This window comes from Natrix helvetica (assembly GCF_964273705.1).
Source record: "Natrix helvetica genome assembly, chromosome: 4".
In the NCBI taxonomy this organism is placed as follows: Eukaryota; Metazoa; Chordata; class Lepidosauria; order Squamata; family Natricidae; genus Natrix; species Natrix helvetica.
Window position 1 is genome coordinate 73614989 of NC_138550.1, and position 27393 is coordinate 73642381.

At 43.7% G+C, this 27393-nt stretch overlaps 1 protein-coding gene across 3 annotated transcripts in view; it reads left to right on the forward strand.

The window, feature by feature from the left end:
• Positions 1–27393, forward strand: part of SLC24A3 (solute carrier family 24 member 3) — a 207304-nt gene that overhangs the window by 57360 nt on the left and 122551 nt on the right. The window contains exon 1 of one of the 3 annotated variants that reach the window (XM_081950256.1): positions 21386–21477. The exons of the other annotated variants lie outside the window; for them this stretch is intronic. Coding sequence (XP_081806382.1) covers positions 21468–21477 — 10 coding nt within the window. The 5' untranslated portion in view covers positions 21386–21467. Of the gene's footprint in view, positions 1–21385; positions 21478–27393 lie in introns of those variants that run through there. 3 annotated transcript variants of the gene reach the window in all.

Sequence of the window (27393 nt, forward strand, 5' to 3'; positions counted from 1 at the left end):
ATTGGGCGCCCTCAACAAATCTAAGAAATAAATAAAATGAGGTCTAATTCAAAATTAATTAAGCCGCGAGCTTTCAGCCCTGGACAGATATAATCATATCTATAAAAGTCACAAAATAATTTGTTGGATTGTAAAATAAGCAGGAAAAATGGAATTTCACTGGTAATGTAATGCCTAAAGGTGATATATCTGGACCTGGTGACATAAAAGCATCTCTATCATTTTAACATGCCCAATTGCATGCTGTTATGCTACACAGAGCCTTTGAAGATATAATATTCCACTCCCTCTTTTACTTTTCGGAGTTTCTTTTTAACAAGTAGGCAATGTATCATAGCTCAGAAAGCAGTCTCTTATGTGAACCCACAAGCTTTAATGTAATTTTGGTCAGCTATACAGTAACTGAGCCAAATTTGAGTAAAAATAGATGGAGATGTTGCACCTATTTTAGCTATATTTATCAGTGATAAACAGCTGCAAAGAAAAGACTGCTTTCAAACAGAAAATTGAAGAAAAAAGGGAGATTGGTGGACCAGAAATCATGCAACAATTAAAATATAAAGTACTAATATGATTCAATATTTTCAAGCTGCAATCTAGAGAATTATTTTGTTTGTGGAGCTCTGTCTATGTAACAATGGCTTACTTATTGAGCAATTTATCTTACTTGTTCTCCTGAAATAATGAGTACTAAGAATGAAAAATAGTAGACATACTATTTAAAAACTGAAAAACAAAGATTTGGTTTAGTATGTCAAACTGGGAAAATATGAATGAATACTACTAGCACATGATACCAAGTTGCATCATCAATCTATATCAACATTTTTCCCAATACATGATTAATGTTTTAATGGAAAAGTATGTAGATTTTACGATAAATAATATTTACTATTTTATAATGTTAGTAAGGTAAAGCGGTAAATTTTGAGTTTGAGTTTATTAAATTTATAAACCGCCCCCTCTCCCCGCAGGGACTCGGGGCGGTGTACAGACATCACATATATAGAAACAACAAAGCACAACACAAAAACCCAGACAAACAACGTAAACATACAGTCTGTATATTAACCCAAACTAATTAATAATTAAAAACAATCTAAAACCAATTAAAACCCCAAAATTTAAAATTTAAAAAGCCATCCAGGAAGGTCAGTAATAAATGTTACTTATGATTACAATTGGGCCAGGTAAAGCAATCACTATCATTTTTTGTGAAGTAGCATCTTTGTAACTTCACAGATCAAAAATAAATTGGTAGATTCAAAAATTATAATAATCACTTGCCATGTGTGTGGGCATACAATACCATACTTTTCAGGAGCTCCTTAAACCTATTGCACCTTCTCTTGCATTTGCATGACTACTCTCAGCAGCTGATATTTAAGAAAATAGGCAGTTGCTTTAAACAGATGTATGCACACCAGTGCACACTCTGAATCCAGTGACGTGCAGTGAGGTTTATGGCTGGTGAGGCACTGAAGTCATCTCAATCTTTTTATTAAAATACCTTTGTAATACAGGGGTTTTTAATAATAATAATACTTTATTTACAGTCACAGACCAAAACATGACCACTACAAAAGAGACACAGCAGCCAGTCACCAAAAGCCCAACTAAGGGAGGTTACAGCTCTCTCCTCTAATGGTCACAGCTCTCAAGAAAAACCTGGAAACCTGAGAGGTGATGTACGAGGAGACATCCCCAAGGCAATGCACAAACAAATCACAGCCATCAGGTCCAGGTGGGATGATTTCAGGAAGAGACAGTAACCTAGATTTGTCCGCGCTATACATAGGGCAAAATAGAAGGACATAAAAGGATCCGTGGCGTTTTGTCCATCCTTGCGCGTTTCGAAGGGGTGGCGGGCAAGAGCATATCGCCGAGGACCATATGCGGTGACCACCAGTGGCCAACAACAAAAAAAAGAGATTTGGGGGGAGCAAGGAGGTGAGGAGTTCCTTGTTGTGTTTTCCACAAGGGAGGACAGTCCCTCCGAGGGGGGGGGGAGAGAGAGAGATGATGATGATGATGTTGATGACAATTAAGTATCAAAAACCTTTTGAGTTTGACAATATAATACGTTATCAAAAATTATAAATAATCTTATTTTCAGATGCATTTTTTTGCCATCTGTTATTTTCTTTTTAAAAAATCAGACTTGCTTCCAATTTGTGCCTTCTGGCAAAGTGCAGTTTTCTCAGTGGTGGGTTTCAAATTTTTTTGGAACCTACTCCGTAGGTGTGGCCTATTTTGTGGGCGTGGCTTAGCAGTCATGTGACCGGGTGGGAGTGACCAACTTGTAAATGTGGTGAAACTCATTTAACAATGCTCTTGCTTAGGAACCAAAATTTTGGGCTCAATTGTGATCATAAGTTCTCTTCCTTTTTCTTTCTTTCTTTTTCTTTCTTCCTTCCTTCTTCCTTTCTTTCTTGTGTCTCTCTCTCCCTCTTTCTTTCCTTCCTTCCTTCCTTTCCTTCCTTCCTTTCTTGTGTGTCTCTCTCCCTCTTCCTTTCTTCCTTCCTTCTTCTTTCTTTCTTGTGTCTCTCTCCCCCACTTACTTTCTTTCTTCATTCCTTCTTGTGCCTCTCTTTCCCTCTTTCTTTCTTTCCTTTCTCTTCCTCTGTCTTCCTTCCTTCTTTCTTTCTTTCTTGTCTCTCTCCCCCACTTATTTCCTCCCTCCTCCCTCCCTTCCCTCCATCCTTCTTGTGTCTCTCTCTCCAACGTTCTTTCTTTCTCTTTCCTTCTTTCTCTTTCTTTCTCTCTTTCTCTTTCTATCTTTGTCTCTCTCTCTCTTTCTCTCTCTCTCCCTTCCTTCCTTTCTCTCTTACTCTTTCTTTCTCACTCTCCCCCCCCCTCACACACACATACCTTCCAGTTGGCGAAAATTTCTGTTTTGCCAGCTGGGAGGCTGGCAAAGAAGCCTCGTTTTGCCTGCCGCCCGTGGCACTTCACTTGCTGCAACTCGGACAACGGGGAGGTGGGAGTAGCGCTGGGTTTGAGGAACGGATGTTCCTTCTGCTCAGCTTACGCACTTGAAAAGACCCCGCAGTTCCACATTCACAGCTGATCCCTTCTTGGTCAAAAGGGCACCTTTTCGGTCCCAGCTGGGCGTCTGGAAGAGAGTGGCCGAAGTGGCTTCTCTCTCCTCCTCCTGCAGCCGAAGGAAAAGCCCCGGGGAGACGGGCTCCACGCGCTGCAGCCCGGCAGAGCAGCGCGCAGAGCTCGTCTCCCCGGCGCTTTTCCTTCGGCTGGTAGGAGGAGGAGAGAGACGGACTCCGTGCGCTGCTCTGCAAGGCTGTCGCAGCCGATCCTCCAGCACAGCGCAGCCGAAGGCCGAAATGGCTTCTCTCTCCTCCTCCTGCAGCCGAAGGAAAAGCCCCGGGGAGACGGGCTCCACGCGCTGCAGCCCGGCAGAGCAGCGCACAGAGCTCGTCTCCCCGGCGCTTTTCCTTCGGCTGGTAGGAGGAGGAGAGAGACGGACTCCGTGCGCTGCTCTGCAAGGCTGTCGCAGCCGATCCTCCAGCACAGCGCAGCCGAAGGCCGAAGTGGCTTCTCTCTCCTCCTCCTGCAGCCGAAGGAAAAGCCCCGGGGAGACGGGCTCCACGCGCTGCAGCCCGGCAGAGCAGCGCGCAGAGCTTGTCTCCCCGGCACTTTTCCTTTGGCTGGTAGGAGGAGGAGAGAGACGGACTCCGTGCGCTGCTCTGCAAGGCTGTCGCAGCCGATCCTCCGCTGTGCTGCAGCCGAAGGCCGAAGTGGCTTCTCTCTCCTCCTCCTGCAGCCGAAGGAAAAGCCCCGGGGAGATGGGCTCCACGCGCTGCAGCCCGGCAGAGCAGTGCGCAGAGCTCGTCTCCCCGGCGCTTTTCCTTCGGCTGGTAGTAAGAGGAGAGAGACGGACTCCGTGCGCTGCTCTGCAAGGCTGTCGCAGCCGATCCTCCGCTGTGCTGCAGCCGAAGGCACGGAATCAGCTCTGCCTGAAGGCAAAAAGCTTGGACCTCCCCCCTGCGCAGCCGTCAGCCATACCTCCCGGGAGGCTTCGGCTGGTGGGCAAGCAGGGGTGGTGGTAGCTCCGAGCCTTCTCGCCTTCAGACAGAGCTGATTCTGCACCTTCTACGTTGTCCTGGGCAGAGTCATGTGCCCACCAGCTTGCCTGTCTTGTCTTACACAAGTTGGCCAGCTGAAGCCTCCCACCTTTCCTGAGCAGCTGGCAGCTGCAAGAGGCGCGAAGGGGAGGCAGGTGGGGTTTGCAACCCGAAGGCTGGCATTTCGTCTCTGCAGCGTGAACCAGCTTGGGGGCGACCGGAGAAGCTTCTTCAGTGGAGCTCCTGAAAGGGACGCAGGCTGCCACCGCTCCACTGAAGACATTTCTGAGAAGAGAAACTTCTCCGGTCACGCCCGAGCTGGTGGAGCGCAGGCAAGTGCCGTCCCGTGAAAGGGGTGGGGCAGGAAACTTACTTCCGGGTTCATTGGCCAACCGGATCGCGCGATCCGGTGCGATCCGGCAGAAACCCACCACTGAGTTTTCTTGGCAAGAAATCTAGCTTGCCTTTGCTTTCGCATTGGTCTGAGAAAGTTAGTTTCTTTCTTTCTTTCTTTTCTCTTCCTTTCTTTCCCCCTGATTTGTTTCCCTCTCTTTTCTCTCTCTCTCATTCTTTCCCTTCAGTTCTTTTTCATTTCTCTCTCCCTCTCCCCCTTCTCTCTCTAATTTGTTTCCCTCTCTTTTTCCTCTCTCCCATTCTCTCCTTCCAGCTCTCTTTCATCTCTCTCTATCTTTCTCTCTTTCTCCCCTTTTCTCTTTCATCTCTTTATTGCGCGTGCAAGCAAAATACCCCAGGATCACGGTGGCAGGGACAGCAACTCCTTCCGCTGTGCTGTGGAGAAGAGCCACGCTGTGCAGGAGACTCCTCAGCGCTAGACTCAGGTCAGCGCGAACCACGGTCCCATTCCCCTCCTTCCTGAGCTTTCCTTTTCCCTTTTACATTTTTTTTCTTTTCATGATGAGAGCGGTGAGGCTGTGCCTCCCCTGCCTCCCCTGACTGCACGTCACTGTCTGAATCACACCTAGCCCTTCAAATACGGATTTTTATGTAGCCTTAGTGAATAATATTCAAAGGAATGATTTATTATAATACTACATATAATTCTGATTAAACTTATTGAAAGATTAAGACAATATTGGGGGAAAAGGAGGATTAGAGTTGCCAGTTATGCATCACCAAAACCCCAAAGAATTTTACATATTATTTATATAAACTTTATATGTGTTTTAAGTGTGAATTTAAAATTAATTAGTATCATTTGAGTAAGAACATAGTATATTTAAGTGCACTTGGGAAGACTTTCTCCAGGTGTGTTTTGTAGGTTTGCTGCCTACAGCCTACTGACAGGCAACTAATCAGCTTCTGCTGCTTTCCATTCTTACAACCTTCATCTTTAAGCTGAACGTAGAATGGACAGCTTTCCAAATTGGAGGCTGTTCTTTGGAACGTACAACAAATGGTTCCTCTTATTAAGCCTGGCAATATACAGTATAAACATAACAGGGTGCAATGGAATGTGTGGATGACCTTGAGGAAAGAAGGGAAGAGATGCTGCCTAGAAAACAATCATACAAGAAAGACAGGAGTCCCCTATGGCTTAATTGTCAGAGAAGCACCCTAAATGATAAAGCAGTTAAAAGTGGCAGTGGGAAATTTGTGCCTTCCGACTTGCAAGATTCTATTAAATGTAGCCTTACAATAAAGTAGAATTAGTTCACATGGTCCTGTTTCCTGACTGGCTTACCTGAGAAGGTTAACAGATACAGATGTTGATATACATAACAGCTCAAATCTTCTTTAGTAGACTATATCACTAATAATCAAGATTATGTGTGAACTGACAGGAAACTGGACAGGAAACTGTTGTTGAACATCTTTAGGTAATTTGATGCATCTCTTAAGGTATATTGGGATATGACTTGCACATCGGAAAATCTAAAATGTTACTGTGCTATAGGATTGATTCTATACACTTAGTATGTTACATTTCTGGAACAAAATATTTGCAATTGTTCATAGTGGAATTGGAAAAACTGATAGTTTGGATAATTCTATGAAAATCTTACAGCGCCCTCCCCCTCCTCCTGGGAAAACAGAGATCAAGAATGAATGAATCACATCAGAGTCACAATTTCCAAAAAAGCCAGTCATACCAAAACAAACTGTCAGCAAAAAAAGCTAATTAAGTTGATGATGGGTTGTTGAAGTTAGGCGTGGATGAGAACTCAGTGGATGTTCTTTAATTTTGTGACAGGCAGCTCTCAAACACTACATTGCCGTGCTCACGTCACCCTCATGTGTGGGCTACATCTACCAGAAAGCATAAAGCTGAGCCTATATCCTACATTATAACTAGTGCTAATTTCTCATTCTCACCGTTTCTTCACCAGTGCAAAATGAGGGAGAGATGAGGTGGGCTTCTGCCGGTTCGCAATGGATCGGGCAAACTGGTAGTGGCAGCGGTGGGAGGCGGTGGGTAGTGGCATGTGCAGAAGCATCGCGCATGCGCGAACTGGTAGTAAAATAAATTGAAACCCACCACTGGATAAGAAGCATGGATTCTATCTTGATTGGATAAAAATCTCTGAAGTGTTAGGGCCTACAAATTGCAGAAAGAAAGGCTTCACCTGACTCTTGAAAGTTGAAGTCAGGAGCAACTAGATGGAAAGGCTAAACTCTAACATTCTCCACCCTTTCTGAATCGCTAGTCATTGAACATTGCAGGAGTACCTGCCACATTTGATTCCTTTGATCTTGCTACTTGTTGTATGATTATCCCTGAGTATCTCTCCCTGCTAGTCCAAGTCTTGCAATGTTTGCAGACATCACAGAATGGGTTTTCAAATCCAAGACTGAAAGACTCCCATACCATGCCATCCTTAGTCCTGCAGTACAGAAGGTTTACTGTTACCCCTGGATGACACCTTCCACCACCTGTCCCACTCAAATGGAAGAGGATAGTGCTTCCATTCCTTCCTTCTTTTCCTGATTTTTTGGCCTCTGCATCTAGACTTAACTATCTAATGTTTTGCCTCTTGCTACTCATTACTTCCCCTCCTGTTTTTCATAGGAAAATAAAAGTGCTTTGATCTTTCTTGTGGTACCTAATTACTATTGCACATCTTCAGGGGCCTTAGAAAGAAAGAACATTTACATATAATCCTCAAGTTATTAATGGAGCTTGCCCGTTCCATTCATAACCCGAGGATTAGTGGGAATGTAAACTGCAATACCTGATTGCTGGGTATGCCAGGTGAGAATACCCTTATGCCAAGGTATACTGTGTAACCACGTTTAGGTAATACAGTAAGATGGTTGTGTGCTAGGGCAGGGGTGGCAAATTTGATTTCATTGAGGGCCACATCAGGGTTGTGTTTCACCTTGGGGGGGAATGATCAGGGGGCATGGCCAGCTCAACATCACTCATAGAGGCTCCGTTTTTGGCCGCGATGGCGTGTGGCCCTCCTGAGCTCTGTTTTCACTGGCAGAAGGCTATCACGGCCAAAAACGGAGCCTGAGAGGACTGCGCATTGCCATCCCGAGCTCCATTTTCACTGGCAGAGACACCACAGGCCGGTCCTTTGCTGTTTCCAGGGTGGGCCTGTGGGCCAGATATAAGCGCCCTGTGGGCCGGATCCAGCCTGCGGGCCTTGAGTTTGATACCCCTGTGCTAGGGAGTGTACATTTCTTAATTGACTTCTATGGCTTAACATATAATGTGAACAGAACTACAATGTTTGTCAACGTAATGTACAATGGCAATGATAGGATTGGTACTGCAGTTAGTTCTTATTTCCTAAAATAGGTAATCCCTGATTTACAACAGTTCATCTAGTGACTTACAACAATTTCATTTTGGTTTGAAATTACAAGAGCATTGAAAAAAGTGACTTATGATCATTTTTCACACTTACGACCGCTGCAGCTTCTGTGGCCACATGATCAAAATCCAGATGATTGGCAGTTGATTCATATTTAGGACAGTTGCAGTGTCCAGGGTCAGGTGATCATCTTTTGCAACCTTCTGACAAAGTCAATGGGTCTGCTGCCCTGCTCATGCCCCCAGGCTCATAACAAAGATTTCAAAGGTTTTTTATTCGAAACCCCCAACAGTTTCAACAGTAAACCAAACAACGAGTGGGTCCACTTCCCAATCTCGGCACAAGTGGAACTCTTGACAAGGCTCAGTCCAAGAAATCCAAACATAATCCAAAGGCCAGTTCAAAGTCCAAACATGGGATTGCAGTTCAAATTGCAATAAACAGGAACATGAGGCAAGAAACTGGACATGTTGTTCCAGCAATGCCCATTACTTTGGGCGGGATTAAATAGGCAATACCGGTTACAGCCCCTTACAATAGGCGAGACTGTCTCCTTGTGACTAATCTTGCCATCTGGAGTTGCTCCTGTGTCTTCTCCACCCTGTGTGTCCTTGGATCGGGAGAAGGTGTGGATTCCACCTCCTCATCCTCACAGACTGCTGACAATTGCTTGGATTCCTTCCCTGGATCCTCCAGGCTAACCTGCCACAGCTACAGCTCTGTCATCCTTGCTGAGGCTCTTCTGTTGGGCTGGGGCCTCAGCTCCCTGATTCACACCTCTCTGTGCCTCTGTACTCTATTTCCCCACAATGCAAGGATCCAGCTAATCCGCCTTCTCTGAACTCGCATCCAGAGAGGGATCAGGAGATGAGTCCATGACAATGGGGAAGCCAGTTTCACTTAACAACCATGTCACTAACTTAATAATTGCAGTGATTCACTTAACAACTGTGACAAAAAAAGATAAAAAGGGGCAAAATTCACTTACCGTATTTTTCGCCCTATAAGACGCTCCGGAATATAAGACGCACCCAATTTTAAAGGAGGAAAATCTAGAAAAAAAAGATTTTTGGCCTCAATTGCCACTCAATTTTGGGCTCAATTGTGGTCATAAGTTTTCTTTCTTTGTTTGTTTCTTTCATCTCTCTCTCACACTTTCTTTTTTTTTCTTTTCTTTTTTCATTCTTTCTACCTTTCTTTCTCTTTCTCTCTCTTTCTGTTTCTCTGTGTGTCTGTCTGTCTGTCTCTCTCTCTGTGTGTAGCTCTTTGTCTCTCTCTCCCTCCCCCCTCTCTGTCTCTCTCTATCATTCTTTCTGTGTGTCTGTATGTCTGTCTCTGTATCTCTGTCTCTCTCTCTCCTCCCTCCTCCATCTGTCACTCTGTATGTGTGTGTCTGTCTGTCTCTCACTCTCCCTCCCTCCCTCTCTCTCTCTCTCTGTGTTTCTCTCTCCTCCCTTCCTCTCTGTCTGTCACTCTGTGTGTACGTGTGTGTGTCTGTCTGTCTGTCTGTCACTCACTCAATCACTCACTCTGTGTGTGTGTGTGTGTGTGTGTGTCTGTGTCTCTGTCTGTCTGTCCCTCTCTCCGTCCCAACTGGAGAACAACCTTTTCTGTCCCCTTACCAGCCCATCCGGGAAGATGAGGAACGCGAGGGGGATCCCTCCCCCCCCCCGCAGATGGGCTCCGAGCCAGAGTGGGGTGGGGAATCCTCCCTTTCCCCCTCTCAGAGATCTTTTGGGAAGTGAAAGAGCTGAGAGAGGGGAAAGCCTCCCATTGAAAACAGCGCTGAGTGAGGTGGGGAATCCTCCCTTTCTCCCTCTCAGAGATCTTTTGGGATGTGAAAGAGCTGAGAGGGGGGAAAGCTCCCATTGAAAACAGCGCTGAGTGGGGTGGGGAATCCTTGCTTTCCTCCTCTCAGGGATCTTTGGGGAAGGAAAAAGTGGGGTGGGGAATCCTCCCTTTCCTCCTCTCAGAGATCTTTTGGGAAGTGAAAGAGCTGAGAGGGGGAAAAGCCTCCCATTGAAAACAGCGCTGAGTGAGGTGGGGAATCCTTGCTTTCCTCCTCTCAGGGATCTTTTGGGAAGTGAAAAGTGGGGTGGGGAATCCTTGCTTTCCTCCTCTCAGAGATCTTTTGGGAAGTTAAAGAGCTGAGAGGGGGAAAAGCCTCCCATTGAAAACACCGCTGAGTGGGGTGGGGAATCCTCCCTTTCCTCCTCTCAGAGATCTTTTGGGAAGTGAAAGAGCTGAGAGGGGGAAAAGCCTCCCATTGAAAACAGCGCTGAGTGGGGTGGGGAATCCTTGCTTTCCTCCTCTCAGGGATCTTTGGGGAAGGAAAAAGTGGGGTGGGGAATCCTCCCTTTCCCCCCCTCAGAGATCTTTTGGGAAGTGAAAGAGCTGAGAGGGGGAAAAGCCTCCCATTGAAAACAGCGCTGAGTGAGGTGGGGAATCCTCCCTTTCCCCCTCTCAGAGATCTTTTGGGAAGTGAAAGAGCTGAGAGGGGGGAAAGCCTCCCATTGAAAACAGCGCTGAGTGAGGTGGGGAATCCTCCCTTTCCCCCTCTCAGAGATCTTTTGGGAAGTGAAAGAGCTGAGAGGGGGAAAAGCCTCCCATTGAAAACAGCGCTGAGTGAGGTGGGGAATCCTCCCTTTCCCCCTCTCAGAGATCTTTTGGGAAGTGAAAGAGCTGAGAGGGGGGAAAGCCTCCCATTGAAAACAGCGCTGAGTGAGGTGGGGAATCCTCCCTTTCCCCCTCTCAGGGATCTTTTGGGAAGGAAAAAGTGAGGTGGGGAATCCTCCCATTGAAAACAGCGCTGAGTGGGGTGGGGAATCCTTGCTTTCCTCCTCTCAGGGATCTTTTGGGAAGGAAAAAGTGAGGTGGGGAATCCTCCCATTGAAAACAGCACTGAGTGGGGTGGGGAATCCTCCAGTTCCTCCTCTCAGCGATCTTTTGCTAAGGGAGGCTTCTCAAAATGGGAGGCCCCCATCTCTTTGCACCCTTCAATCCGTCTCTCTCCCCCAATGGCTCAGCTTGAAAAACTGGGAAAGAGGAAAAGGAGGAGGAAGGAAAGGGGGGAGAGAAACGGGGCGGGGGGAGGAAGAGAGAGAATCTCTCCCTTAAAGATCGCCTGCTTAAAGATCCTGCTTAAAAAGAAGCCTCGCTGCCTTTTTCTCTCTGATAGCTGCCTGCTTAAAAAGAAGGACGAGCCCAGATGCAAAAAAACGCCATGGACTTGCGAGTGAGTTACAGGGGCGGGGCTTCCAGGTTCATTGACCAACCAGCAGAAACCCACCACTGCCCAGGTGGCTACATTCGGCCTATAAGACGCACCCAGATTTTCACCCTCTTTTTTGGAGTAAAAAAGTGCGTCTTATAGGGCGAAAAATACGGTAACTACTGTTTTGGCTAGCAACAAAAAAGTTGTGCTCAATTGTGGTCATAAATCAAAGACTACTTGTACCCTAAATTTCCTACAAGTTGAGCTTGTCTCAAGTTGGCTTCATGGACATGCCCAGATAGGATTCTTTGAAATGATAATGAAGTGGTTTGTCAACACCTTCTTCTGAATTGGTATTTTGTTGTTTTCATGGTTTATCAAAAATGTCTTAGTCACTCTAGCTCAGGGGCAATGTTCCCTCTAATGTTTTTTTCAGTGTGTGCAGAAAAGTATAGTGTTTGAGCGGCACATTTTCATGCCTGAGCACCTGAATTTTTTTCACAGATGTTTCACAGAGCAATTGATTTATATGATCCGAATTGGAATGGAGAAAAATGGTTTTGTGAGTGTGTGTGTGTGTGTGTGTGTGTGTTTGAGTGAGCGAGGGGTCTGGTAAGGGAACTGCGCCTATTTAGAAAAGGTAAATTATTGCAAACATGATCAGTCAAAGATAAGTATGGGGACAGGTTGGGCAGTAGAGAGAAAGTGATAAAAGAGTGGGAGAGAGTAAGAGAGGAAGAAAAAAGAGGGAAGAGAGACAGAAAGAGACAGAGAAGGAGAGAGAAAGTGACAGAAGAGTGGGAAAGAAGGAGAGAGAAAGAGAAGAGAGACAAAGAGAAAGAGGATGAGAGAGACAGAGAGAGAAGAGAGGAAGAGGAAAGAGTAAGAGAGAACATCTCATTTCAACCCTGAGGTGCAAATATTCTCTTTGATTGGTAATTTTATTTGTCCATTTACTACCCAATACTCTCATTTCTCCTTAAGTTCATCAAGAATTCCCTTCTTTTTATTGAATTTATCACAATACCTTGAGAACAACTTTTTCAGCATAGCTTTACAGCTATTTAAAATATATAGTAATTTAGGTCAGGTTTTCAGAACATTAGTCTATTTATAAGTGCAAAGAAACAGAATTCAGAAAGTTGGCTTCCCTTTTTGTAATTGCCTATTGTCTGCTTAATTTTCTACCTACATTCACTGTTGACCCAAGAAGCCCATCGTAGAAAGAAACCCTCCCTATGAACTTTGTTGGGTTTCCATGGAATGAAGTTTGATCTTTTTCTCAACCATACAGTAGCATATTCTTTCTAAGGAGGCTATAATCAAGATAGTCCATAATTGCCTATCAATCTAACAGTACGGGGATTGACAATCTCTTTATATTTCAACTCTAACTCTTTCAGTATTAAAGGTTTGGTGAGGAGAAATCGAAAAATTCTTTTAAAGAGGAAAAAAATGCTTGCACAATTGCATCCATGGAGACATGTATATATACACAACACACAGAGAAACAAACTTAACGAAGTGCTAAGTCTGCCCACCAACTAACTAACTCTCTCTCTTCTTTTAATGAGAGAGAGGGGAGGAGGGAGAGGGAGAGGGAGAGAGAGGGAGCGTATATCCCTCCTTCCTTCAGCCCAACACTCTTGCTGGCATCCCGGCCAGACGAGAGGGACTGCAGAGGGTCTCCCCAAGTCTAGGGCAGCGAGTTCAATGGGAAACTTGCCTCTTGGAAGGAATGACTCAGCTTGGCTCCCGCTTTCGATCTGCCGCCCAACGATCGAACAGAGAAGCGAAGAGGCAAGAGAGACGAAGCGGGAGCCAAGCCGGGTCATTCCTTCCAAGAGGCAACTTTCCCATCGAATGACTGGCTGCCCTAGACTCAAGGAGATCCTCTGCAGTCCCTCTCGTCTGGCCGGGATGCCAGCGAGAGTGTTGGGCTGAAGGAAGGAGGGATACACATGCTTGCGCTCTCCCTCTCCCTCTCTCTCTCGCAAATGGCAAATCTGAGCAGCCGCTGCTGGGAGCCCATCCCATGCCTTCTCCCAAACCCCACACCCCTTCTCTCAGCTATTTTCTGCCTTGTGGACCTAGAACTGATTGCTGACTCCAGGCTGGCTCTCCTCTCCTATTATCGTGGAAGGCATCTCACAAAAACCACTGTGCGGCAGTTGGAAACTGCTGCGCGGTATTTGTTGCCACTTGCGCGGCCACGCACCCGCGCAGCTTAGAGGGAACATTGCTCAGGGATGTCAAACTCATGTTGTCACATTGTTGTCACGCGACGTATCGTGACTTTCCCCCCCCGTTTGCTAAACCGGGGGTAGGCATGGCCAGCATGTGACTCATCCCGCCCGTGGGCTGTGAGTTTGACACCCCTGCTCTAGCCTATTGTTTTAGCATTTTCCTAGATTTTATAAACAAAAACCTGCTTAGCTTTTTAAAAATCTGCCAAGATTGGCTATGTACTGCCACTAACCTCTGCATTATGTGCTGTATTCATAAATGTTGACAATCAAATTATCCAAAAGGCAGTGTCTTGTTTTTTAAAAATGTAAATGTTAAATATTCTTTGGAAAACACTCCCTGTATATTGTGTCTGAAATGTAACAGGCTTCAGCTCAGTAGCTGCGGGTATTATTGAAAACTTAATCAGATTCTTTAAAAAGCTGACAAAGCAATTATAGCTCTTAGTTTATTTTCTTCTTAAAATAGATAGGAGACAAGTGAAGTTTTGGATTTATAGATCAAAACAAAAGCAAGATGCTCATCCATACAGTAAATCACAGTAAATCAGTTAATGTGTTTGAGTGACTTTCTTCTATCCACATTCCAAGGAAGAGCTGTATATATATGACTGAAATATTTATATGTGAAAGATTGTGAGTGAATGAAGTGATTTCCATTTTTTTGTTTTGTTTTCCTCCAAGTAAAGCTCTATGGCATTCCACTTATAAGGAGTAAATTATTATAGAGCTAAAAAGTTGTAGGACCCAGTGAGTTACATCCATACAGCAATGTAATGAAAACTTTTGAAGTGCAGGTTTTCATAATGAAAATCTCTATCATTCGACAAGAGCAAGGTACTTTTCCCCTAAATTAGTAATAAATTTTTAAAAAATACCAACCTCCAATAATTTTGTCATTATGGTAAGCAAGCTTATAAGAGATCCTTCTGCTCGGTATTGTCAATAATTTGTGTTAATCCCAGAGGTAATAAGGAATCCCCAAATTTAGTAGATTTGCCCTATAAACCCTCGTTTCACTAGAATTCCATGTACAAGTAAGCATGGTAATCTACAATCTGACATTCAAGGTTTTGCAATTATCTTTCCATATAGTATAGTCTCTGGAACTCAATTAACCTGTGCTGTACTTGAAACCATTACCCTGTTAATTCATATTGTCTATCTACTTATTTCTCTAAAAACCAGAATATGCTAAACCAAATGAAGAGATCACATGCTTTTAACAAGAAACTGAAAGAATTAGAACCCTACCGCCACTTTTGATTTGACATATAAAGGACAATGTGAGGAACCTCTGGCTCTTTCATGAAGCTTTCTCCTGTCTGGTGATCTCTGTACATCTTTGATTGGATTTCATTCACAGGGCTGTAATTCATCTGGAGAGTATCTTAAATTTGTGCATTTTTTGATGCTTCATATCCTAAGTACAGGCGCCCTTTGGTAAAGCTTTAGTTTCTAAACATAATGTGCAGTGATTGCTTCCCCATTTGATGCAGAAGGGGCAGGCTCTGATTACTTTAATTGCTGCAAAAGGACTTGGTGATGAGAGTGATTTCATCTGTTTTTCCTTTTACAATTCTAGCTACTTTGTAGAGTATATGGAAGGATTATGATAAATAAAAGCAGAGAGATTTAAAATTAAAGAAAACATATTTCAGCCTAAGGAAAGAATTAAGACAATTGCAAGCATGGGAATGTAACTCATACTACTGGTCTTGAATTTTACATCATGGAAATAGGATCAGATTCTGCTTTTATATTTGTTGGAGGCTACACTTCCTCTGAAGTTACAGTTCCAGCTTTCTTTCTCTGCAGGTTAAGGATAATGCTAAAGGTGATGATTCAGATGTAGTAAGATACAAACTTTTAAATTCTTCATACTGGCAGTCAACTTCTTATCTTAAAACAGCAGAACACAGTCTTCTGCATCCTCTATCAAACAAATATTGTGTTATTCTGTGGATGAGCTGTGCTGCCTGCTTGAAAATTACCAATTATAGCAGAAGTCATGTCCTCCTTTCTTTTGATGATTTATATTTTCTCATGTTGATACATACAGAAGTTAAAATCTCTTCCACACGCCCAACCCCACACCTTATTTTTCTTCCATTACTAACACAAACAATTTTCTGGCTTTAATAGCATATGAAGATTGCAGGAAGAAACTTTAGAATTCTCCCTATTTGCAGAAGAAGAAAAAAACCTAAGGGAAAGTGTACATAAGCAAATTCATAAAAAAGTAATGTTGTAGACAGAATGTAGAAATTGAATCTGATGGCTTAACTTTAAATTTCTGTGCTACTTCATGCCTGAATGTATAAATCTGCTTATTTTTTAAAGTGAAAATATTTTGTTGTTTTCTTTCTAAACAAAATTGCACATATAAACATACCTCTAACGTGGCAAAGTGTTCTGTTGGCAAACACAGGCAAAGAGCTGGACAAATTTAAATCAAAACTGAGATTTAGCACATCCAGATTGCCTTAGAACAGTTTCTTCACCCTCAGCAACTTTAAGATGTGTGGACTTCAGCTCCCAGAATTCCCCAGCCAGTATGTTTGTGAAGCAGATAAATGTCTTTTTAAAATATGGGCCTGTACCAATACCTTGAAAGTTATTATTAAGAAACTGTTCCTGACCCTGCAGTTTTGGAAATAATAATATCTCCTTTTTTGGTTAAGATGTTGGAAAGGTTACAGCTACCAGTAGATTCCAAGTCCATGAGGACATAATATGGTCTTTTCAGAAAGAAGTTGCATGTGTTTGAAGGAACAGGTATTTAATTTAGGTATACTTCTGGATATATTATTACTAGTGGACCCCTGGTTGCAGCAGAGACTAGAAATGATGACTGACCAACTTTAGCCAAAATTTAACTGGGACAAAAAGAAACTTTCCTAGTGCTTGGACGTGGCCTTTCAACTCTTATAATTCTGTGGTAATGTTATGTCCAGATTACTGCAATGAGCTGTATATGGAAGACACTTGTCCATTTCTAGCAGCCTTTATTGGCTATAGAACACAAGTTGACTTATGTTGACTTATAAATCCCTAAAGTCTCCAGAGTTTTGTCCTAAAATATTCATCAGTGGAAGGAAAGTTGGTGATATAAAGGCATCTAAAGGAGAAAATTGCTAGGACTTTCTGTTCATGTCTTTTTTTTTACTTTTGATAAGTTTAATGATACTGTACAGGTACTCCTTGACTTATAATCACAATGGGGACCGGAATTTCCATTGCTAATCAACACAGTTGTTAAGTGAGTCATGCCTGATTTTTATGATCTTTTTTACCACAGTTCAAGTGAATCACTATAATTGTAAAAGTCAATTATACAGCCATTAAGTGAATCAGGAATTCTTTGACTTTGCTGGAAAGGTCACAAATGACAATCACATGATGCCAGAACACTGCAACCATTATAAATACGTGCCAAGCGCCCAAATTTTGATCATAGGAGCAGGGGTGGGTTTCAAATTTTTTTGCTGCCGGTTCTGTGGGCGTGGCTTGTTCGGTGGGTATGGCTTGATGGTCATGTGATGGTGGGTGTGGCTTGTTGGTCATGTGACTGGACAGGCATGGCTTCATGGCAATGTGACTGGTTGGTCATGCGACTGTGTGGGCATAACTGCTTGGTCATGTGACTGGCTGGACGTGACCAACTTGATGTCACTCACATCAAAGGGCGCCTTGCCTGACCTCTCCTCGCGTCAAAGGCCTCAACAAGATACAATTTTTCTGTCTATTTATTTACTACTAAACATTCAAAATATACTATTTAATCCTATGTATATATGCCATATCTGTACATAAATATTACATAGTATAACGCAGTGGTGGCCAACTTTTTTTGGCTCACGTGCCAAGAGCGGGGAGAGCGCAGGGGGATCGTGCATGGGCGTGCCACACCCATAAACAATGTGCATGTCTCCAGTGTGCATGCGTGCATGACCAACGCTCCTCCCATTTTTTGCATGCTTTTTTCGCCCTCCCCAGGGTCCAGAGGCTTTATAGGAGCCTGAGGAGGGCAAAAACAGCCTCCCCTGCCCCCCTAGAGGCCCTCCGAAGGCTTCAGGAGCTTTCCTGAAGCCTCTGGAGCACAATAAAACTGGCCCTATTGGCAAACTGGAAGTTTGGGAACGGACTTCCAGTTTGCTCGTAGGGCTGGTTTTAGCCCTCCGAAGCCTTCAGGGGCCTTCCGGAGGCTTCCTTAAAGGCTCTGGAGGGCAAAAAACGACCATACGAGCAAACTAGAAGTGACTTCCGGTTTGCCTGTAGGGCCGGTTTTTGCTCTCCGGAGGCTTCAGGGAAGCTCCTGAAGCCTTCAGAGAGCCTCCGGGGGAGGGAGGTTGTTTTCACCCTCCCCAGGCTCCTATAAAACCTCTGGAGCCTGGGGAGGGTGAAAAATGGGCTCAAAAGAAGGCTGAAGTCAGCTGGCCACTGCGCATATGCGTGCTGGCTAGCTGACAGGGCAACGCCTTGCGTGCCCTGACACATGGCTCCGCATGCCACCTGTGGCATACGTGCCATAGGTTCGCCATCCTGGGGATAGTGTATAGGCACACAAAAAGATACATTATCTACTATATATGTGTACACACAGACACACACACAGACACACACACTTGCAATAGGTACACAAAATTTGCCATAACTTCTCATATCTAGTAAAGAAGTCCATTGCACACATAAAATGTTGACACTATTTTTGATTACTATTTAAACTATGGAAATTTGGATAATACCAATAGGCATCAGAGGAGGAGGAGGAGGAGGTTTGCCAATTTTAGATAGATTTGAGCCAAATATCACAAAATAATCCAGATGAGAATAGAATAGAATAGAATGGAATAGAATAGAATAGAATAGAATAGAATAGAATAGAATAGAATAGAATAGAATAGAATGGAATGGAATGGAATAGAATAGAATTCTTTATTGGCCAAGTGTGATTGGACACACAAGGCAGTTGTCTTCGGTGCATATGCTCTCAGTGTACATAAAAAAGTTTCCCAATATAAGGTTTCCTGTTGGGGCAGGGGGTTGGACTAGATGACCTCCAGCCCTAGATTGCTGTGCTGTTTCAAAGCATCTTCTGAAGCCACATCTAGTGCCAGGATTAGTGGTCCTTCTCTCTCTTTCTCTCACGCTTTAGGAATCACATCTAAAGGAGCTCTAGAAGTCTTGTTCAAAACTGATTGTACTCCGTGACAAACGCTTTAGCTCAGATTCGTTAACTTGACTATAAATGATCCCAATTAAATAATTTAGGTTTTTTTAAGAATGTGGAAATGAGCAAAACAATATAATAGAGAAAAAAAGAGAGGAAAGAAAGAAAGAAAGAAAGAAAGAAAGAAAGAAAGAAAGGAAGGTCCTTAATATTTGAATGTATCTTCTTAATAAACATACTAATGATAATGTAGTAGAATATTTCCTTTCTCCCTCCCTCCTCACTTCCTTCCTAAAAATTATTTGGGCCCACATGCAATTCTTCCTTCCTTCCTTCTTTCTTTCTTCCCCTCTCATTCCCCTCTCTTTCCTTCCATCTCATCTCCAGCTCCTTCTTTCCTGCCTGCCTTCCTTCCTTCCTTCCTTCCTTCCTTCCTTCCTTCCTTCCTTCCTTCCTTCCTTCCTTCCTTCCTTCCTTTCCTCCTCCTCCCTCTTTCTCTTCTGCAATTAAAAACCTCCTTCCAAGGTTTCAGTTTAAAGCAGGGTCTCCAAAGTTTGCAACATTAAGACTTGTGGACTTCAACTCCCAGAATTCCACAGCCAGCCATGCTGCTAAATTTTGAGACACCTGATTTAAAGCTATGGCATTTTTTTTTTTTTGTCAAGCGATCTCCCGGCTGAAAAGTGAGTCCTGGTTTTTTCCTTCTAACACCTCCCTCTTTCTTTTTCTTTTTCTTTCTTTCTCCCTTGCCTCCCTCCCTCCCCCTCTCCCTTCCCCCCTCTTTCTTTCAAGCAAAACGGCAGGGGGAAAAGGTTTTTAAAAGTTTTAAAAAAACTTCTTTGGATTGCGCGCCTCAAGCCTTTTTTCCCTGCTGGTTCAGGCAAACCGGTTCAGGCATTTCACCCCTGCCTGGAACGCAATAAAGTTCACCCACTGACCTCCTGCTGGAAGGCTGGCTAATGGCATGAGCTCGGAGAAGCCAGAGGGGAGCCGATCGGAGCCCTCCAAAAGAAGGAGGCTGAGGGAAAGAGCGCATGCTACAGCATGCTTCCCTCCTCCCGTGGTCTCCTCAGGGCTTGTTCATGCTCTCCCTCCCCAGTCTAGCTTGATTGCAGGTGGTGCGGCTGGCTAGACTGGGCTGGATGTCGACCTCAGAAGGCAAGTGGGCATGGGGGACCACCGATAAGGCCATGTGGAAGGCAGGGAAGCATGGCAAGGCCACAGGGAAGGGAGTAGGCTGCTTGCTCTCTTCCCCGCAGTCCGGCCATGCTTCCCTGCCTTCCACGTAGCCTTCCGTTTGCCTGCCTTTGCAAGCTGGCCACAGGGACGCCGGGAAAGCCATGTGGAAGGCACGGAAACATGGCAGGGCCGTGTAGAAGTGGGAGGGGCCGCTGGCTTAAGCCGCAACTCGCAGGCTTACCTGGCAGACAAATCGGGCACAGCACTTCAGGCATGCAAGCTGCAGAGCAGAGACTGGGTGGGATGGGGTGAGCGAGCAGTGACCGGGGAACCAGTTCGGGGGCATGGCTAGGCTGCCATTATTACCAGTTTGGAAAGGTACATCAGATTTTTACTATCTATTAGGCCGAACCGGACTGAATAGATAGGAACCCACCTCTGAATTGAGGATGCTACAACCATTGTAAGTATGAGGACTGGTTATAATTCACTTTTTTCAGTGCCATTGTAACTTTGAATGGTTGCTAAACAAATGGTTCATGGGTGGGTTTTACTACCCGTTTGCAAACCACACATGTGTACGCTGTTCAGTGTAAATTGTTCTTCGTGCATGTGCAGAACAATTTACAGTGAACTACGCACACGCAGTCACTAAAAAAATGAAATGGCAGCAGCCCAGCAGTAGCAAGGGAACCGGTTCAGGGGTGTGGCAAGCCTGGGTCACTGGCTTTTCTGTGACCCAGGCCTGAATTCCACTACCAGTTCGGTCGAACCGGCAGCAACCCACCTCTGAAATGGTTGTAAGTCAAGAATTACCTGTTAGTACATTAAGGCATGATGGTTTTGGTGGTTTATATAGATTGAGTTACAGTAGTTCAAAGTTACAATGACACTGAAAAAAGTGACCATTTTTTGCATGTATGACAATTGCAGCATCCCCATGGTCACATGATCAAAAAATTCAGATACTTGGCAACTGACTTATATTTATGACCGTTGCTCTGTCCCATGCTCATGTGATCACCTTTTGCAATCTACTGACAAGCAAATAGGGAATATTCTGACAATAGGGAAGCAAGATTCATTTAACAACCGTGTTTCTAACTTAACAACTGCAATGATTCACTTAACTATTCATAGCAATAAATGTTGTAAAATCAGGCAAAAATCTCTTAACAATTGTCTCACTTACCAACATAAATTTTGTGCTCAGAAGACTACCTGTAGTTGTTTTTCAGTGGGTTGAATACGTTTTAGGGATTGCAGCCAAGAATTCTTGGGGATTGTAGCAAAACACTGGCTACCTTTGAAGTACTTGCTGGAGCACCTCAACGGGCATGTTCTAGCCTGCCCTCAGATACCTTGGGTAGCCACATTGTGATGTGCCTAGTAAAAATTCCCATGGAGCAATTAGCCAAGTGAGGATCTTTTCTGCTGAGGCACCTTGTCCTAAGAACTGTGTCAGGCACCTAGCTTCATTGGGCAGTTGAGTGCTCTTGGAAGGAATATCCATCTGGTTCAGTTCCAAGCCGGGAGAAAAGCACTGTAGACAAAATGAAGGCTGGAGGCTGATTGGAAAGAGGGTCCATTTATTGATGAAGCAGAAGCCCATGGGTGGTTCTGGGCAGCTGATCACATGGAGTGTAGAGTCAGGGATATTTATACCTTCTCTTGGTCATGAGCTTGAGCTTCCTGTTCGTGTGCAAGAACAAGTATTCTATTGGCTGTTGTAGGAGTCATAGCTGGCTCTGTAGGTTGTCTGAGAAGTTTGGTTGAAGCCTGGAGGGTGATGCAATGTCCCCAGGTGATTTTGCAATGTGGTGAGCTCTGCTGCTAGGTAATCCTATTCTGTCTTGGAGGGTCATGTCTTAATCTCACCCTGGAGCTGGAGGTCTTTTGTCTTGTAAATAGGATGGCCCATGCTTTCCATCTGCTGGGGAAAGGGAGCTGGGGGTAAGTTTTTGTCTCCCTTAAGATTTCTATTTCTCTTTTAGGGGAAATATAATATTCTGTCTTTATTAAAAAAAATTCTCAAAATATTTAGTTCTCCAGGGTTGGGTGTTAATTTTGTACAGTGCTTTGCTTTTGAAAATATTTTAGACAATTTCTGCTGTTGATATTGAATGAACATACATTTTACTTATTGCTCTAAATGCAGTGTTTCTCAACCTGTTGACTGGAGAATTCTGGGAGTTAAGTAATACACATCTTAAAGGTTCTGGAGAAATAGTGCCCTAATGGGGTTTGTCTTACTTGTGTACGTTAATGGTTGGGCTTTTTATATTGTTCTGCAAAATTGGTGTCTGGGCACCTAATTCAGCTTGGTGTGTATTTGTATACTAACATCTACTGTTATCTGTACATGTTACAGTCTCTTGTCAAGGAGAGGGGAGAGGGGAGAGGGGGAGAGAGGGGGGGAGGGAGGGAGGGAGAGAGAGAGAGAGAGAGAGAGAGAGAGAGAGAGAGAGAGAGAGAGAGAGAGAGAGAGATGATCAGACATGACTTTCTGAGAACTGTACATCTATAAGCTTTGTTAAGAAGAAACAAAGATTTGAGACCCAAGAGAAAAATGTGAAAATTGGGCTGAATAATCTTAAATGTATTGAATATATATATAATGCCTGCTTGTCAGTCTCTGTCAGAAAATTGCTATGCAACAAGATACAGCATTTTTGCTCAGAGAATGACTGCTTCAAAACAGCATGAGATCCATTTGCAGCTGCTAGTCCAGATTCCTGTTAGCAGGCAACTGATAGCTGAAAGCACACTGCCTGAATTGCAGAACATCATTCTTGAATGTGATAGCTTAACTGTTTCCAATTATGCTAAATGTTTCCAAAATCTGCCTTTATGCCTTCCCTGTGGTGTTTTTGTTGAGACTTTGTCAGTGTTAAAAGTTCTGATAACCTTTTCTGCTCTCTCTTTCTTCTTAAATAATGTCTTCATGATTTTAAACGTGAAAATATCAATCTATATTTCTATACTTTAAAGCACTTGTGAGTTTGCTTCAAGAAATTAGTTTTTCTTAAGTGGTATATAAAATTGTTTGTGTGTGTGTGTGTATGCATGCATGCAAACATACATGCATGCATACATACATACATACATCCTTCCTTTAGGATTTATTTCACAGGTTTAGTTCACCTGTGTTTGAAACTTTAAGGATATGTTTCTGCACATCTGAACTTCAATGCAGCACATAGCTGGAAATTTTCCAAGTTCCATTTTTTAAAACATCCTGTGTCAAAGGGAAGATCCTGTGAAGCTATCTAAAATTAAATGATTTTACATCTTTGGCCAGAAATTTCACCATCATATCAGCAATCATTTTTATTTATTATAATTGAGATTTATATCTGATTTCAGAAGGCAGCAATATCTAGAATGCTGGTTACAAAGAATTTAGGCTCACGGTACTAACATAAATATGAGAATGTCAACTCTTTTAAACTTACCACTTCCCATCTCAAAGCTCCAGTAAGGCAGGACATAAAGCGAGATTTGGACATAAGAGTGAACATGAAACAGGGTCAGACTAGAAGATCTCCTGGGGGCTCCATCTATCCCTTCTATCTCGTTATACATTTTCTAGTCTTGAAGAAGAACAGGAAACTTGAACTCAGGAAATTCAAATGTCAAACCGCAACACCTGCTGTAAGTAGGCCAAGTCAGTTGGAGGTCTCGCTTGCGAGTCAGACATAGAGCTTAACCACACAAGTCCAGTATGAAACTAGTGCTTCCTGCATGTCAACTGCAGCCTAGACATGAAAGGGCAGCACAATATAATTGCTTAGCCAATAGAAATGAGCTAACATATTTCTGCGTTAACTGTTTTGAGGAAGTTATAAGAACACGCTTCTCCCTAAGAAACTCGTTCAGACAAAGATGTGGGTTTACACAATCTGGGCCTTTTGGCCAATATAAAGCTTTTCTTGATCTCGAAGTCTGGGTCCCTTGATTTTCTGCAACATTTATGGTGATTCTGCCTGGGACTTGGAGTGATATTTCGCTGAGGATGGCACGGACCGACTGGTGCCCAACTGGGGCTGTCCTGCCCAACCTTCAGGCGCCTCAGAGATAATTTCTCTGGAAGGGGGGCACACAACACCCTTGGGCTACTGGATTGACATCACTGATTCAAGAACTGCACGAATTCAAGACAAGCTCATAAATAACGCCGGCTGAGAAAAGAAGACGCCTGCAGGCAAGTATTGTGGGAATTGTAGACTCACTCAGTTGAGAATGGAAGAGGGGGCCCAATCACCCCCCTGACTTCGGGATAGCGTCCCTTCCTAACGGAACCGGCGTATCCTAACAAGGCTCTAGAATTGTGTGGGTGGGTAGGCCACTGCAGTTCCTGCTGGTGACCGTGATTCTCCGGGACCGCAGGTCAGTGGCAAGTGTCTTAGAAATAGAACATGGGAGACTTCCGGTTCCGGTTGTGGAGAGCGACGGGCGTGTTTCGCTCGCCCTGCGAGCTCTTGGTGGGCTCCCCCTTGATCGGGGGGGCACAGGGAGCCTTGAAGGGGCCCCTGCCAAAGGGGCGGCTAGCTGGGGGTCCTCTGCATTGGCAGCAGCCGCAGGGGGCTCCCTGCATTGTCCTAGGCACCAGGAGGCGAAAGGGGGTGCGCGAGGAGCTTCCATGCTCCTGCACGCTTTCGCGTTGAGACAGCTGGGCGAACATGACAATTTGAAGGCTACAGCTGCAATGTGGTGAGGTGGAAACTCTCTCCGATTCCTTTTTTGACTGCTAAATGAAGGATTGCCAGCTTTTTAAAGCTCTTCAATCAGTTCCTGGGAAGTGTGACTGGAGGGAGGGGGATTCCCCCCCCCCTTGGAAAAGCAGCTTTGAACTGCTCTCTACCCTCGGAGGAGGAGGAGGGGGGAGAGATTTAGAATGAAATCACACTCATAGCAAGCAAGCAGATGAATACCCTGCTGCAATTGTGAAAGAGAGGTGATGATCTGATTTTTTTGAAAACTTTGAAAACTTTTGGTCTGTTGCCTTCTGATCCCGGGGCTGGCAAGGCAAGATGGCACACTTCCGCTGTCTTTATGCACTTTGAAATTTGATTCCACCCATGGAAATTGCTGGCATTTTGTCTTTGTCTCTGTGACACTCAGAGATATCTCTTGATATACTGTATCCTGGACTTGGAATAATGGATTTTATTGTCTGGATTTGAACTATAGAAAAGGTCCTTATTACTGCCTGGACTGCCTGCCTTGTGATCTCTCTTGGTTATCCCCTTTTATAGCTGCCATTTCATTGTATTGATGCAGACATCTCTGAGCTCTCTTTATTAAAATGGCCCTGAAGAGACCACCACCTGGGAAACCAGGCTTTGTTGGCTCTGCTCCAACATCCTCAACGTCCAGCCCCAGCGGGCAACAGACATTAACATCTTTATTACAACCCAAAGCCCCGGAGGAGGACCTAACTCAACAGTTGCTTCAAAAGATTTTAAAGGGGCAGGAGGACTTGAAAAATCAACTGAAAGAAATGAACGAACAGCTCAGAGAAAATCAAAACCGAACGGCTCAAAATACACAAAGACTGGAAGTTTTGGAGGAGGGGATGGCCAAGATGAGGGGGGAGGTGAGGGGGGTCCAGAGAGGAAACCAAGAACTTGAGAACCATCAGATAAAAATGGAGTTTGAAAGGATGTCTTTTTTCCTTAGATTTCAAAATGTAATTGAGGCTGATGATGAAGATTTGAGGGAGATTATGACAAAACTATTGGCTGAATATATTAAAAAAGACAGACAGCAGCTGGGATGGGACCTGGTCTATAGAGTTAATTCAGCTTATGCTAGAACACACAATGTTCCAAGAGAGGTTCACATTAAATTTCTTAGAAAGACTACAAGAGATGAGATTCTGAGTGCACAAAAGGGGCAAGTGTTAAAATACAAGGATAGAGAGATAGTCATCCTGAAACAAATCCCAAAGAAAGTCAGAGATAAAAGAAAAAAATATTCGCTTTTAGCGAAGAAACTATATGAGAAAGGGGTTTGGTTCCGGTAGCTTCTGCCAGAAGGTATGCTGATATTCTGGGAGGGCACTAGAGTTAGAATTAATACAACTATGGAGGCTGAGGCCTTCATGGAAAAAAAACAAAGCGCTCCTAGATAAAGCTGATGATACCACACGAGATACACAAGACACGGGAGGTGCCGGAGCCTTGCTGGTGGGGGGAGAAGAGGCAACATTGAGAAAACTTAGATCACAAAAGTGAGTTAGAAAAATAATGCAATTGCTAATACAAGGAATTTTTTCTGTTTGATATAAAATAGATTGAAATTACTGGAAGATATAAGGTAAAAATATGCTGTCAAAATATTGCTAAGCAGTGATTATCTAATGTATTAACAAGTGAAAGTTATGAGAATTGGGGGGAGTACCATCTCCTGCATAATGTAGCTGTCAAAATTTGTAACTTTACCCATTACCCCTTTTCCTGAAAATTTTGTAAAACTAATAAAAATTTCTGTTAAAAAAAAAAGAAATAGAACATGGGTGGTGAATCAAGCGTTCCTTGAATGCCTCTTCAATACATGTTACTCTATACAACTTGATCTTTAAAAATAGGTCAGCGCTTGCTGGGAGATCCAAAAATTAGAAAAGAGAAGACACTGAACACCCCAGAACAAAGAAAAAGAAGAAAAAAAGAGTTGTAAGGTGTGTAGTCCTGGGTGGACAGGATACAACACTCTTAGAAAAAAAGCCCTGAGATATAGTCAGTTGCCAGGAAGGGTAACAAGCCTCAAGGAGGAAAGAAAAAAGAAAGAAAGAAAGAAAGAAAGAAAGAAAGAAAGAAAGAAAGAAAGAAAGAAAGAAAGAAAAGGAGAGTCTCAATGCAACATTTAGTTCCTGTGTTGTTTTAACTTGCATGTTTGTCTTTGTCGATGTGTGTGTTTTTTGTTTTTGTTTTACAAAAGAGAGAGAGAGAGAGAGAGAGAGAGAGAGGAAGTCTCTGACATCAGTGCCCTCCACCTGTGTATCTTTGACATGAAATGGTTGACACTGAAGAAGTAGGAGACCCAGGGAGACAAAAGGTTGAATCAGATATTGGTTAGAAAGAACAAACGGTCCCATTAGATGGGGCCAGGAGGAAAAAAAACCAAAAAGGTTCCCAAGGATCAAGTGGACCACAAACCTGGTCCAAAGGAGCAGTTGAAACAAAACCTCAAATTGCCCCTAAGGGAAATTTTATTGCCAGGAGTTGAGGGGAAGCTATGTAAGGTGTGGATATATGCTCCATTCTCAATGGCTAATTTATATAATTGAAAAATCAAATTCCTAATTATAGAGAAAATCCAGATGATATGCATGTCCTTTTTGCATCCATTTTTTTGAACTCACCAGTCTACTTGGGCAGACATGTAAAATCTGATGGAAATTTTATTAACCCCAGAGAAAAGAAGGCTAGTGAAGGGAACCATGAATAAGCCTTTGCAGAAGGATCATGCAAAAGATCTGGACTGGATATGGTTACTGAAGGAACCAGATTGGGAACTTTAGTCCATTCAGCTGCAGAACTATTGGACCTTAGTTTTGTTAGGACTCAAACAAAAGTTAAGAACTTAGGGAAGATCTATTAAATTCAACAGAAACAGGATGAAAATCCAGGGGAATTCCTAGAATGCATTTATCAAACCCTTAGGCAAAATACCAAATTAGATCCTGAAGCTAAAGAAAATAAGAGAATGGTCGATA